This window comes from Rhamphochromis longiceps, linkage group LG15 (assembly GCF_057381845.1).
Source record: "Rhamphochromis longiceps isolate RC_006_pf linkage group LG15, R_longiceps_female_GT1.1, whole genome shotgun sequence".
NCBI classification, from domain to species: domain Eukaryota; kingdom Metazoa; phylum Chordata; class Actinopteri; order Cichliformes; family Cichlidae; genus Rhamphochromis; species Rhamphochromis longiceps.
Genome location: NC_140571.1, coordinates 39948211 through 39962451, shown reverse-complemented (window position 1 = coordinate 39962451; position 14241 = coordinate 39948211). Strand labels below are relative to the sequence as shown.

Here is a 14241-nt window from a genome sequence, read left to right as displayed (position 1 = left end):
AATAAATTATACATTAAAAACAAAATTACATTAAACAACAAAAGTAAAAGAGTGCTATGCTAACAGTGGTGTAAACTGCTGTTGTTTAGGTTTACAAGCTAAAGTTAAATTTTGAGAAAATGTCTAACTTCTAATTTCACAGAATATTGCATAATGATAAATGCTTAATTACCAAATAATTAAAATAAAATGTATTAGCTTTTAATGTATTCAACTGCTTGTTGATGACAACAGCAAACTTAAATTCCACAAATTCCAAAATATGTGGAAAATTAAGTCTTTAAATAAATAAATATACAAATAAATAGCAACAATCCCATCGACGCTGGCGACCTAACACACGCAGGAAAACATTGTCTCATCTGTCTGACTGCAGTTCTCAGGATATGGCAGACAATCGCTTTACAACTCTACACTAATGATGACAAACCCCTCATTTAGCTTCACTTTGGCTTCATTGTGTAGCAGCAAAAGCGCTATTAGTTCCGAGTAGAATAAACCAGTGTAAGCAAGATCACTCTCTTATCTCCAAAGACACGAGAGAAAACAGCGTGGTAACAACACTGTAGTTACGCTATTTAATCGCCCACTACATAACTGTTCAGTGGAGAACATTCTCTAACATCTCTGGCATCATATAATTATTACTAAGCATAACATAACAAACAAGACACAGTTTTACTCACCTCTAAAGTAAGTACCAGTTTCCTATAATTAATCAATAAATCACAGTTTTTGTGCAAATGACCAAATGGCTATTTCCGTTAATTCAAAGTGCTGTAATGACCCCTAAAACTGACAAATGGGGCATAAAGGAAATCATTTCCCTGTGAGATAAAAAGCGATCTCACTTCCGAGTGGAACGTAAACTTATTTCAAACCCCTCTGTTTACTGGTGTTTGAAAATAAAACAACATGGTAGCAGCATGACAGAACGGCTGTAGATTCAGGGAGGTTGAGGAGAAAGGCTGGAAAAGCCCGCTCGTGACAGATGCCCTCTGCTTAACTTATCCAGGGGAGAGGAAAAGTAAATAGTAGCTCCGTGGTCCCGAAGGAAACAAAAACCGCTGCTGGCAACATTTTGCCCGACCAATTGACTTAAATGTCTCATTGAATTATAAACACAGAGAAGCGATTTACATACGGGGGCTGTTCAATGTTCAGCTCAAGTTAAGGGCTTCGTTTCTTTATAAGTTTTTCCATTTTTGTTATTATTTTAAATCTCAAAGAAAAGTCCGACGTTTCCTAAATCGAAAATTGGAGAAAAACTTTTATCACCTTTCCGACTTGAATATAATCACTAAATCGCTTTTTATTTATGTGTGTACTCTTTCAAATAAAAACCAAGATGTAATGTCCAAGGCACCGAATTTGAAAACAGGCGAGGTCCTTTTTAATATATCTGAGAAAAAAACAGTTAAAGTCCGACGGAAATTCCCCGGAATGCTTAAGTGCTCTGGAGTCAAATAATTGAGGAGAAAGAAGTTTTAATCAGACCCTATTCATCGAAACGGAAGCGACCCGCAAGGGGGCGCTGTGTGTCCATGCTTTTACATGCGCTCTAAGCCAAGTCAGTGACCCGCTGCAGAAAAAAGTAAACTAGAATTTAAAAAAAACCCCATCAAGTTAACAAAGCTGCCATTGTATAGGACTGTTGAAGCTTCTTATAGGTAGTCACTACACAGTTAAACATCTGGCAGAGAAGCAGAGAAACCGTCTCCTGTGTTTGCTTTATTGTGGATGTGGCACAAACAAAGGCTGCTCCGGAGATAAGTGCAGAAAAATGTAGCGATGCATTCTTATTTGGAGCAGACACAGATTTTTATTTTAGAATAAATGTGGAAAGTAAATGATTGTCATGGTACAGTTTTTCAGTGCAGCTGCTTCAGCCGTAACCCCTCCTCTTGGTCCCCCCCAGGTCTCTCTCTCGCTCGCTCGCTCGCTCTCTCCCTCTCTCTCCTCTCCTTATTCATCCACCGCCTTGTGCTTCATTCCAGTGCACAAGCCGAGCGAAACAAGACGGTTTACGCGGCAGCCAAAGCCGATAAATTCGCTCAGGGAATAAATATCTATAAACCGCGGCTCTCTCCTTATAGGAATACCACTTGACGCACGTGAGCGTGCACGTATCGGACTATACAGCATGATCCTGACAGCACTGCCGCTATCTCTGCCTCTGCTCTGACTATAGAGAAAGTGCTTGGATCTCTCGGAGAAGGTTGGCATTTCCATTTTTTCTTTCTTTTTTGTTACCGAGTATCATCCAAACGCTGCTGGAAATATTCTCCGGATGGTGACCACGGGCTGGACTACCTGTTTTCAGTGCATTCGCTCAATGCGAGGGGAAGGGACCGTGAGACTTGCGCCTGTTGTCTTTTCCCTGGTTTAATAAGGCACTTTGGAAATCACTGAAAAGGGGAGAAGGGTTGAAATATTTTATATCAAAGGCGATATTTGATTTGAACTCTCACCTCTATGTGTTTTGGTGAATGGAGGTAACTCTGGTCCTGGAGGTTTGACACAGCGGGGACCGGGACGGGACTGGGTGCGTGGAGCGTCGGATCACCCAGGATTGTATTCCTTCCTCACTCTCTCTGCCGTGGGTCTATTTACATGTCCGACCTGACCGCTTTATGACAATGGATTACTTTCTGCTTTTATGCAGCCTCTTGCTGCCTGTGGTGTCTGCCGTGGAAGGTAAGAAATTTTAACTGTTCTAGAGGTTTCATGTTGCAGCTTTCCTGAAGCCTAATATTTCTCCACACCAAGCGAGTCCGCACCCGTGCCTCTTAAAGGCTGGGCACTGCACCCTAAAGCTCATGTAGCCGTACCCAAAAAATGATGATTCCATTTCTACCCCCCGAATTAATTTCATTTTGGAAGTGACCAGCCGTGGCTGATTTCGTTCTTTCTTTTTTAAGCATCTCTAATGAAATTACTGACTTTACAGGATTCAATTGTTGTGCGTCCACGAAAGCTCATCCATTTCAATGATCGTTGTGTATTCTTTTTTGGAGCACAGGATTGTGAGGGCTGCCAGTGCTTTCTTTGTCATTTAAGGACATTAGCTCCACACTGTATCTCACTGGGGAGTCGCGGCTTTCCCCCCACGCACACACACACAGCACTTTCCCCAGGTCAACTGCGTGCATTTTAAGGGATTGCTTCGGTGTGTGGCCTTCTGACATCTGGACTATGCGTATATTTATGTGCCCTTCAAAAGAAGGCGAGGGGATTGAATCATAACCCACATTTTGAATATTTTTTTTATTAATCTGAAATATCTGAAACGCGACGTGTGATTTGGTAAAGTCATTTTTATAACTGATGAGTTGTCTCTTCTCTCATCTGTACAGTAATTATTATTTTAGTTTTATCAGATGTTTTTATTTTATTTATTGTTTTTTATTAACGTGATATGAATTTGGTAATCCTCAGTTATATATTTTTATCAGTTTCCTCTGACAGCTCATCTGTCTTAGCTCTGTGTGGATGTTTGCAGTGCGTAAAATCAATGAGAAATTCCATCTGTCGTTTTTCCCAGCGATGTAAACGACTGCCCCGCTCTTCTATTACGTCTTCCCCGTACTTTGTTTCACTCTGCGATGTTTGGGAATTTAAAAAAATGGACTAGTCGAAATAAGGTTGAAAGAGGCCTAAAGCTTGAGAGTATGAATGTCGGAGCCCAGGCGAGGCTCCCGGTTGGCTTGTGATGCCAGTAGGAAAGTAGGACAGTGGGCCACTGGCTCAGCAAACGCGTCTCGATCTCAGCTTATTTCTCCACCTGTCCACATAACGTCTGAAGTTTTTGTTTTTTCACTCTCAGAAACTGAGAAAAGGTTGTTGCTGATGGATATTTTTTCCCCAAGGTACATTTTACTTTCTGCCGATTTGTCACCGATTGTTTGAAATACAAGTGGCGCACCAGATTTACACTATGAATAAACTAGCCTGCTGTAGATACACAGGGCCTTTGATTAAAAAAAAAAAAAAACTGACAGCAGGCTGCACGGAAAAAAGAGTTTAATTTTTTTTTTTATTTATTTAACTGCAGTGGAAAGTCGCTTTGTCTGCTAAGCTAATACAAACACAAATTACTCTAAATGAAGATTGTTTTACAGCCTCTGAGATGGCTCTCAATCCATGTTGTCCGCAATTTAAGAAATTCTTATATCCCACACTTTCTTAAACTCTTCACAACCAATTATTCTGATTTCCACGTAGTAATATTTGCTCGGTCAGGACCTAGAGTCAAAACTCAGTTAATAAGAGTGACTTTAGTAACACTATGGTTACCGGTTAAGATGTATTTTGTTTGGTTTTATTCATTTATTTAATTAATTCTACACAAAAGAAGACCAAAGTAGGCTGTGATTTTTTTAAAAAAAAGAAATATTTTCAATGAAAATCTTTTATTAGAATAATCAAATTCTAATATCTATTTCCAAATCTTTAAAAAAGTCCCAAATATCTTTTTTTTTCTTCTTCTAAGGAACCTTGAATGCCACTTAGTGGCCCCTGTACCTCACCGGACCCCAGTGAGGAACCACTGACTTAAAACATATGGCTTTGAATGGATGGGTGGATTCCTGTCGTGCAAAAGTTGTGGGGTAAAGAGGTAGACACCGGGAGTGAGCCGGGAAAGGGAGACAGAGTGAGAGAGGGCTTGGCCTTAACAAAAGCAGAAAGTTTTCCTTCGCACTGCTTGAAGTTGATGTATTTTGTTAGAACAATCTATTCCCTACCTAAGTGATGCCATAAACTCTGCTCTACTGACCTGGCTGGGGGTTTACCTAAGCTTGTAATACAGCCGGATGATTTATGGCTGCTGCTACTTCTTTCTGGGATATATGGGTTTATGGCGAGTTAGGGAGCAACAAGCGGCCCGGTGGGGGGACGTTTGCCCAGGCTCACTGTGCGCCTCTCCGGTCCCGGGGTCACACTGCCCGCGGAAAAGGCTGTTAATTATTTCATGTTTTCTTTTTGACCCTTTGGTTTTAAATTTGATATTTTAAAAAGCCATGTAGGATAAAAGTCACTCCCAAGGTCTTCAACAGTATAAATTCAGTTTATTTGTAATCGTGTAATTATGGGACAGTTAAACCCAGGGTTTCTGAGTTCTCCGTGGCAACATCAGCGCAAAACATTAATTTGACTCCTCATTCAGCATACCTCATTTAACTGATTGGGTGTTTGATGTGGCGCACATCAGGCACGTAAAAGCATGACGGTTGTTTTCTTGCTGGATTTGATACTTTTGGTAATTTTCTTAATGTGGCTGTACACGAAACCTTAACATAAGAGTTGTTTATGCTATTGAATTTTATGTAATCTTTGTTATGGGTTGGACTACTCAGATGGGTTAAGTGTCTTAATTGTATCTCAGTTAAATAAGAGATGAAACCATTAACCTGTGTTTATGTCGGGGTTGATTGATGCCCTGGCGTTTTGGGTCGTCCTCGGCGGATGCTACCGTGGCCTTGAACTTTGGGGTGCTTAGCAGTGTGCTGAGGAGACAAATTGCGTCGATAATTGTGCTATTTAGTGCGCAGATGTTTTGGGAGAACGAAGGCACAAAAAAGTATGAACGGGCTTCCTGGTGATATTCGGGACAGGCAAAACACCCCGCTAATACTGTACAAGTGTCTTAAGAGCAGGCCTGATTTTTTCTTATTCTTTCTTATTATATTTTTCTCTAAACTCAAACACTGGACCCACTGGAACTAAATTTTTACTCAATTTAAACCGTTTTGTATTGTTAGCTGAAGCCACATAAACAGCGACAGAGAGTTCCCCAGTCTTTTTTTTTTTTTCTATTTATGGCTGTGTGTTTCGACGACTGATTACGCACAAGCAAGGGCTTTGTAGCGCACATGTTTATGTTTTTATGTGGGTGAGATCACACCTCCACGGGAGCTTTCCTGTGCCTGTTTGCAGTTGGCACATTTCTCATCAAACTCTCTCCCGTGATTTATTCTCGCTCTTTTTTTCCAGCAGGGGAGTCCCCCTAGTCCTCATAAACATTTTTTATGTATATATATATTTAATTATCATTTCCAGGTGGTGATTAATATATTAACAACGCATGCATAAAAAATATGCGTAAACTCTGTCCACACTGTAAACGCTCGAGTCTTATCGAACTTGATTTCTTTCTCCTCCTTTGGTCATGTGACTGCTTGATTGATATTTCTCACTTTACCCGTGTACAGATTTCAGGTGACCACATCTTGCTGAAACGCAACTAACCTTCGTAATAAAGAGAGTAATTGGGCCATTCTGGCCGGGACCAGCTGTCCCAAGGCCTACATACACCGGGCTTTATTTAAGGGCGCAGGGTCAGTCTGTGTGGCCTGAGCGGGACTCCCAGTGAAGCAGCTAAGTCAAACTTTTCCTCCGGAGCTCGTCTACATAACATTCAAAAGCAAATTTACTGAACAAATCTGTTTAAGGTCACTATTGAAGTAACAAAAGGATATATTAGTGACCCTATGGTGCCTATCACAGAGACCATTGAAGGGCTAAGTGGATGTGGCGCTAAAGAGGCGTGAAAGTGAATTTGCAAAATAAAAGCGTCAGTTCTGCTAATCAATCATTCTACAAGGGGACACGATCTATCTATCTTAATGCGATTATGAAAGATATATAAGATGAATAAAACACAGACGCACAGATGGACACCCTCAACACAGGGAATGCGTAAAGTCTCCATTAATGCGGTCTTATTGATCTAGCCATTCGCCCTTGCTCAGCCTTTCAAAACCACAGATTCAGATTTGATTCGGAACACTGGCTAAAGGTAATAAACAACGCATAAGGATAATTGTCGATATGTCCTGAATCAATTGGCCCGATGAAGGAAGACTGTATGTTGTGAAATATACTCCAAAATGCAATTCAAATAGTAGCAGTGCTATTGCTACTACTATTAGTACTAATAATAATTATTATAATTTATTATATATAAGTATACATTAAATATATAATTTATTATTATTGTTATTGTAATCTATCTATCTATCTATCTATCTATCTATCTATCTATCTATCTATCTATCTATCTATCTATCTATCTATCTATCTATTTATTATTTTGGGGCTCTGTCTCTCATTGGTAATGTTCTCTTCAGAATTGCATGCTGCACGGCATGATGATCTCATCCTATTTACATTTTTTCAATGTTTTGAACAACAAACAAAAGAAATGATAAAGTCATAAGAGGCAGTTGTGCCAGTCAATCAGCCAACAGGGATCCCAGACCGTCTGCAGGTCGTATGCTAGGCTGGAGCCGCGTTGAACAGATGCATTCTGACATAGGTTCAGGCGCTTGGGAAGAAATGGCGCGTGGATGACGACATGTAGGGAGTTGGGATATGATGGTACAGGGGAGCAGTCTGGTGGTTTTCAGGGTGTGGGGTTGGATTTGGATCAGCAACCCAGAGGGCAACAGAGCTGACAGACTTTACAGATGCAGCGGGCCTGCAGGAGCACTCATGCACACCGAAGGATGGTTCATGGCTCTGACGGCGGCATGGAAAGATTCACCGAGCTGGAATTTCACATGCAGACAAGCGGCAGCCATGTCAGGCCTGCATGAGCCTTCATACACCAGGAAGTGAATGAACGAGGATTACTAGTCAAAATAAGGCAGCAAGGATGCAAATAGGGATATAGTCAAAACAGGATATTTTTTTCTGAGGAACTACAGTGAAGAACAATTAATGAATATGAACCTCAATGTGACACATCAGAGTGTGACCAAGTAAATTTTCCTTTGTTTGCTTAGGGCTTTAGAACATGGAGGCAGGCAGCAGCTTAGCTTCAGCTTCAACAAAACTTTACCATTTCAGACATATAAGTAAAACAATTACAGAAATATAATAGTTTCTCTAGGTTGTGACTACTTTGCCTTAAAATATAGTTACAATAATCCCACTAAGCAGTGTTTATCATATCAGCGACTATGTTTATATCCACCTCAGATTCACCAAATATTTATATTGGACATGTACACGGCACTGTTAATGAATGACAGTGCCATTAGTCGAGTTTATATAACATTCTTGTGATTACAAGAATGTTATATAGACACATGCACTATTAAGTGAAGTAAAGCACGTAAAATATTTTACCGCACAGAAACCATGACGAATATAATCACACGAATAAACGGCGTGTATGATGTTTAACTGGGTTTATCCTTCTCACATTACTGCCGTGAGGACTTGTTGTTACGTTAATGTAAACAAGCACTTGTAAGTATTCAGAATTGATGGTAGTTTTACAAGAGGTTGTTCCAGATCTTTTTTTTTATGCCAAACAAAATGTGTGCGCACAGTTTTTGTGTATGGATTTCCTTGCATATGGCACTGTGTGCGCAGTCTTTCCTGGTCTCCAACAGAGTGGCCTTGTGGGATGGCAGGTCTTTGACACTCAGTGTGGAGAGCAAGCAGGGGAGGGTGAATGTGTCTGGGCCAGCCCACCACACAGACACACTGCTGCTGTCTATATTTAGCCAAGCAGAACACGAGAGAAAGGAAAAGAGACACACACAGACACAGGGAACGAAAAGGAGAGCAAGGAGAGATTTTTCACTTATGGGCGAGGGGCAAGATGGGCTGTTGATCTAAGCGAGAGGAGTGTATTTGGGAGATTACAGGGGTTGGGGAGGGTCTGTGTGTGCACTGCTGGAGGTACAGTTTGTCCATGTGTGCAGTCTCAACTAACTTTTTTGTTTTTTAAGAAATGTTTTGACTGCATTGAGAGATGGAGGCACTCAAGCTCAACGTCCAGCAATGCTGATATTTTTTTGAATGAGAACCTAGTTTTTAAAAACAACTGTCAAACATTAAAAATAAGATCTCTACTATATTTATATTATTTCAAACTTTTATATAACCTGATGACTTTTGTCCTGCTGATGGTTGATTCATTGGTTCAGTTTTAAATATATAAAACTAAAGCGCCAAATCACAACAACAGTTTTCTCAAGGTGCTTTGACTCTGCAGCAGTACAGAGAAAACCCTATAAATCAGATGAGGAAGCACATGAGTGGGATATTCCCCCCGCTGTGTTTAACTGACTTATGATAATGACTTGAATACTGTTAGAAAAACGTTAACTTAATAATAATAATGGCTTTCTGAGATGACATTTTATAGGCTCTGTCTGCTACTCAAATGACCATGTGTCAGAATGTTCATATTATAGGTGAGTTAGTATCTGCTGTGCTTTCCACCCACGCTCAGCCCACATTGTGTGATCCCTATCGAGAGGTCATGAGGGGGTCTTTTTGTATGATTTTGATGTGGGGCTCTCTGCCTAAGGCTAGTCTTAGGCTAGTTCAGTAGCTGAACAATCAAAGCCCAGAGCTTGTCCTATTCCAGTGGGGAAAACAAAGTATATCATAAAAGAGGATGTGCATATTTGTAAAGAAACTTTGGCAACTTTTCTAAGGCTCACATGTAAAAACTCACAAGCAGAGCAGATTTAGGGCACAGTGGGTGACTGATGTGTGCATGACTCCATTTTGTCCCATATGGCTAATCTGTAGATTAGTGGTGTTTGCATTTAAGACTCAGTCTGCTTATGAGAGACGACAAATAGTAAACATGAAAAGCTAACGTGCCTCTTGCCTCTCAGAGAGTCGAAAAAGACCGGGTCAGCGGGAGGTTTGAAAGGTGGAGTTTAAAGGAGCGGACTTCTCCTCGCAGCAGTTTGATCCACCTCAGGGCATCCTCCTACCATTTCTTTACGAGCTACAGGCTCTTGTAACAAATTTTTGCCAATGGAGCAGAAAAGAGATCTTTGATATTTGTCTTTGAAAATGGCTAGTTACATCTGTCGGGAGAGTGGACACAGCTGTAAAACAGCGTGCCTTCAGGGGGAATAAAGGCCACATTACCTGGTTTCAGCCTTTGCTGGCCTTGTTAAATGTAAGAAGGAAACAGAGATGCAGGAAGCGGGGAGGGAGATTTCTTTGTTGAGTTTAACCATAGCTGGGTGGTTAATGGTAAGACATTTTGTGGCAGACAGCCTAGCTCCAGGCCCTTATTCCTTTTCAAGAGCAGGGAAACAGCTTTTGCTAATTTTCAAATAGCCATCCTGAGCAAGCCTATGTGTGATGATAGGCACTGCTTCAAAAAGGAACAGCTGTAGTCAGAACTGATGTGATGGGCTCAAATGTCCACTGTAATTAACCATAATGCATGTGTGAGAACAGGAGTGTATATTTTACTTGGTAAGAGGTCTGCGCAGGAGTGCTCCTGCTCACACTGAGTACAGTGTTGCAGTAGAACTCTATTACAACTTATTGTGCCCCACTTCTCATCCTGGGTGTCAAAAACACTAACCGCCCACACTTCATCTACACTTCAGAAGACCCAGGAAGACTCCCCACCTCTATTAAATATTTCTCCCCTTTTTTTCTCTCGTCTTCTGGAGAATGGCGGCGGGTTTAACTAGACCCCTGCTCTCTTATCAACAGCTCATCCAATTCACCCTGAACATCTTAAACACGCTCTCCAGCACGGCTCGCACAGGGTGGGTGAAACCAACACATTTGGGTGACAGAAGCAGCAATAACATGTGACCCGATGTCCATATTTTTACATACCGTAATCTCCACAGTTCCACACTGCAGCTTCCCTTCAGACACTGCCGGCTGTGGGGAGCATTTACTTAACCTCGGCTCACAGTGAAACAGAGTTTCAGTGACACCGTGACTTTTATGTTCCAAGTGAGTGCAATATTTAGAGGACGCTGAAGAAAAGGTAAAAAAAAAAAGCCACAACGACTGTTATAAAAGTAAACGTTTCATGAGGGCAATCTTACAAATGTAGAGGCGTCACTTTTGGCGTGTTGTTACTCAGATTGCCCTAACACCTGCCCATTTGGTAGAAGTGTAGATCACATATGGCTATAAAGTGATGTTTGTTGCTGAACCAGAGGCCACCCTGTGGTTTTGATATCAGCTTCAGTCATCTCACAAAGTTGGTGTTTCACTGTTAAAGAAACTTGTTTATTCCGGTTTCTTTTTTTCTCACAGTAAGACGAGCTTAATTGGTTTAATCTTGTATTGCACACAGGAACTGATTTCATTGCATCCACGTATTATCTGTGAGTAAGTCCTGCAAACTGATATCACTGCAAAATCAAATGGAGATGAAAGTTGAAATATGCCATACAATGAGTACAACATATAGAGGATGCTGAAGCAAATGTAAAATAAATAAATAAATAAAAGAATCAAACGAACAAACAAGCCTCAGTGACTGTTATAAAAATAAACATTTCAGGGCAATCTTGCAAATGTGGAGGTGTCGCTGCTGCCATGTTGTTACTGAGATTGTCCTAACACCTCTGCACTTGGTAGAAGTGTAGATGACATAGAGCTATAAACGATGCTTGTTGCTGTGGATGTGGCATAAGAAGGAAACAGAGGCCACCCTGTGGCTTTGATATCAGCTTCACTCATCTCACAAAGCTGGTGTTTCACTGTTAGAAGAAAGTTTATTTCTAAGTTTGCTAATTTGGGACAATTTTAAACACTTTTCTGTGTCTTTGTACCACCGTGCCTGTTTGTCATGGTGCTTGCCGACTGTGACTTTAAAAGGGATTTGACAAGTGCTGTGAAACACTAATTGCAATGAGCCAGATGAAAGCACCACACAATATAGGCTGACCCCCTCCCTCTGTGCCAAGTCAGGCCATAAACAGCTTCCCCTTCCCCTCTTACACCTTATGGAAATCCCTTGTGACCTTTCTCTCTCTCTCTCACACACACACACACACACACACATTGAAAACACGAGCGGTGACAGTTTCTTAATCACGCGGCTGGACACACATGTGCACATAAATCCCACAAAATCTTGATCCTTACGCCTGCTTCTTAGGGTCAGAGCCCACATCTACATTCATTCACTCCTGTGCTAATGAATCAATCGAGTGGCACCATTCATTTCATTTCTGTCAGACCCAATCGATCAGCCTCTTTCTTCCTGTCCTAACAGAGCAGCGGGGGACCTCAGAGATTGAGGGGAGTAAAAAAAAGGGTCTGCTTGAAACATCCAGACAGTTGAAAGACTCCTCATTTCTTTTTCTCTTTCGTTTCCTAGAAATGTAGTTTGAGAGCGTTCAGCTGTGTATGTACTTTATGTATGTGAACTAAATTAAAGAGAAGGGATTAAAAAGAATTAAGCTAAAAATTATACACGATATTCAGCGTTCATCTTACCGTTAGCGGGAATCACAGTTTAGCACAGTGGATTCTGTTGATGCTGAAATGGAATAGCAGATAGAAGGTAGCAATGATGCATAAACTAGCCCACACTCCTCTGGAGTTTGAGCCTCTAACTTGGCTAGGGGAGCAATGTGTTTGATGAGTCCAACTCTCGCCACGCTCCACTCCCCCACTGAGTCAAAGTCAGAAAGGTTATAATTTTTTTTCCAAGCCCCTCAAAGTTTAAGCAGTTTGTGTGTGTGTGTACAAGGCCATGCAGAGAAAGGAGAGGCAGACCAGAAGAGAGGGTTCAGAGGGTTTTCATTTTCAAAACCCACTTAGTTCTGTTTATTGGGCTGCCAGTTCATTTCAAAAGGTGTTGAGCGAAGCAACTATGCAGACCAGAGGTTGTTGGGAGCCAAGGTCGCCTCAACTGAGTTTGGGGAGGGGGAGGATGGCCGAGGATGGTAGTGGACAGGTAGGTAGCAGAAGACCGGGAGGAAGGAGTGTGACGAGCTGAGCTTCAGAGGAGGAGTAGTATCTGAGAGATCCATTTGAGCACAACAAAGATCATCCCATCATTTGGAATTCTGCCACTAACCTATCATCAAAGCTTTCACTACACGATGGTATTTCCTCTCAGGTAGAAGATTACACCAGGGAAGATCCACTGCTTCCCATTAGTGCCTTTCAATAACTCTGCACCTTGAACACATGCACATAGTCCCACTTGAAGGAACCAGCCTTTAACAGGCGTGCTCGTGATTTTTTTAATGAATGTTGCAAACGACCAGTAGTAATCAACCGAAGCATTGTACGACAATTTCGAAATGCATTCACTGAAATTATCAGAATGGGGGTCAAAAACACATGAAAAAAATTAGGTCAATAATATGTAAGGGAAGAAGCTCCATCCACCCATCCATCCATCCATCCATTCATCCATCCATCCATCCATCCATCCATCCATCCATCCATCCATCCATCCATCCATCCATCCATCCATCCATCCATCCATCCATCTATTTTCTTCCCCTTATCCAGTTCAGGGTCACAGTTGAGCTTATGCCTATCCCAGCTGTCACTGGGCAAAAGGCGACAACTCCGTAGACGGGTTGTTAATCCATCAGAAGGTTTCTAAACATCTGGTTGAAACTGGCATTGATGGCCTGTACACTTTATTTAGCCTTACTTATATTCTAGATTGTTCCATGTTCATTGTTATCCTACCATACAGCTTGTCTTCTTTCTTCTAAGCAATTTAGAGAATAAAACCATAAGTTTTAAGGCCTTTCAGCTTAAAGGCATGATCTCTGAGTTACACTGTTATTTAGCCCTTTTTTCTTTATTTCATGCTTTTTTTTCTGTGGTTCTTCCCTCTGCCCCTTTTCAGTTACCTCTTCTGTGACTGCAGCTTATCACACTTGCAGTAGGCCCTAATTACAGTATTATTTTCCTCCGCCTGTTATCTCACGGCCTTGTGATATCAAAATCCCAACAGCGACAGTAAGCAGCTGGGAGACAGTTGCTATTTACTACTTGGAGACCCATTGTTGTTGCCTACTGTGTGATAAGGTCTTGATTGTCAAGATGACTTCCCCCATTGTCTGTAGGGAGAGAAAGATACAGTGGAAAGGTGTGGTGAATGTACACCACCTCTGCTCGTTCCACCGACTGAAACAGTCCTGTATGTCACAAAAACCAAATGGTGTTCCATATACAGAAAATAGAAACAAAAAAAAGGTTCAAAGCCTAACGCTTACATGACAGCTTGTCGCTTTTCGTGACACACTGCTTTTTTTCCTTCTTCCACAAAACACGTTCTTCGCCTGTCAGCTTTAACAATATAAAAGATTAGGACAGAAAGAACGACTGCAAAAAAAAGGAAAAAAGAAAGACAATAGCATCTCACTTGGCTGTAACTTAATATGTTGCTTTAGGTGGCAGAGGGTTTCTAAGTGTGAGTTGCAGGAGGTGTCTGGGGTTTAAATACCAAGGCAAACAGCTTAAGAGTGT

The 14241-nt window shown here is 41.3% G+C and overlaps 1 protein-coding gene across 6 annotated transcripts in view; it reads left to right on the top strand.

Annotated features, from left to right (window-relative positions):
• The first annotated feature begins 1961 nt into the window (after positions 1 to 1961).
• Positions 1962 to 14241, top strand: part of ephb3b (eph receptor B3b) — a 58249-nt gene continuing 45969 nt past the window's right edge. For 3 of the 6 annotated variants that reach the window (XM_085382962.1, XM_085382957.1, XM_085382961.1), the window contains exon 1: positions 1962 to 2697. In XM_085382962.1, the coding sequence (XP_085239088.1) occupies positions 2634 to 2697 (64 nt within the window). In that variant the 5' untranslated portion in view covers positions 1962 to 2633. The remainder of the gene's footprint in view (positions 2698 to 14241) is intronic. The other 3 variants (XM_085382959.1, XM_085382958.1, XM_085382956.1) reach the window with 2 other exon arrangements.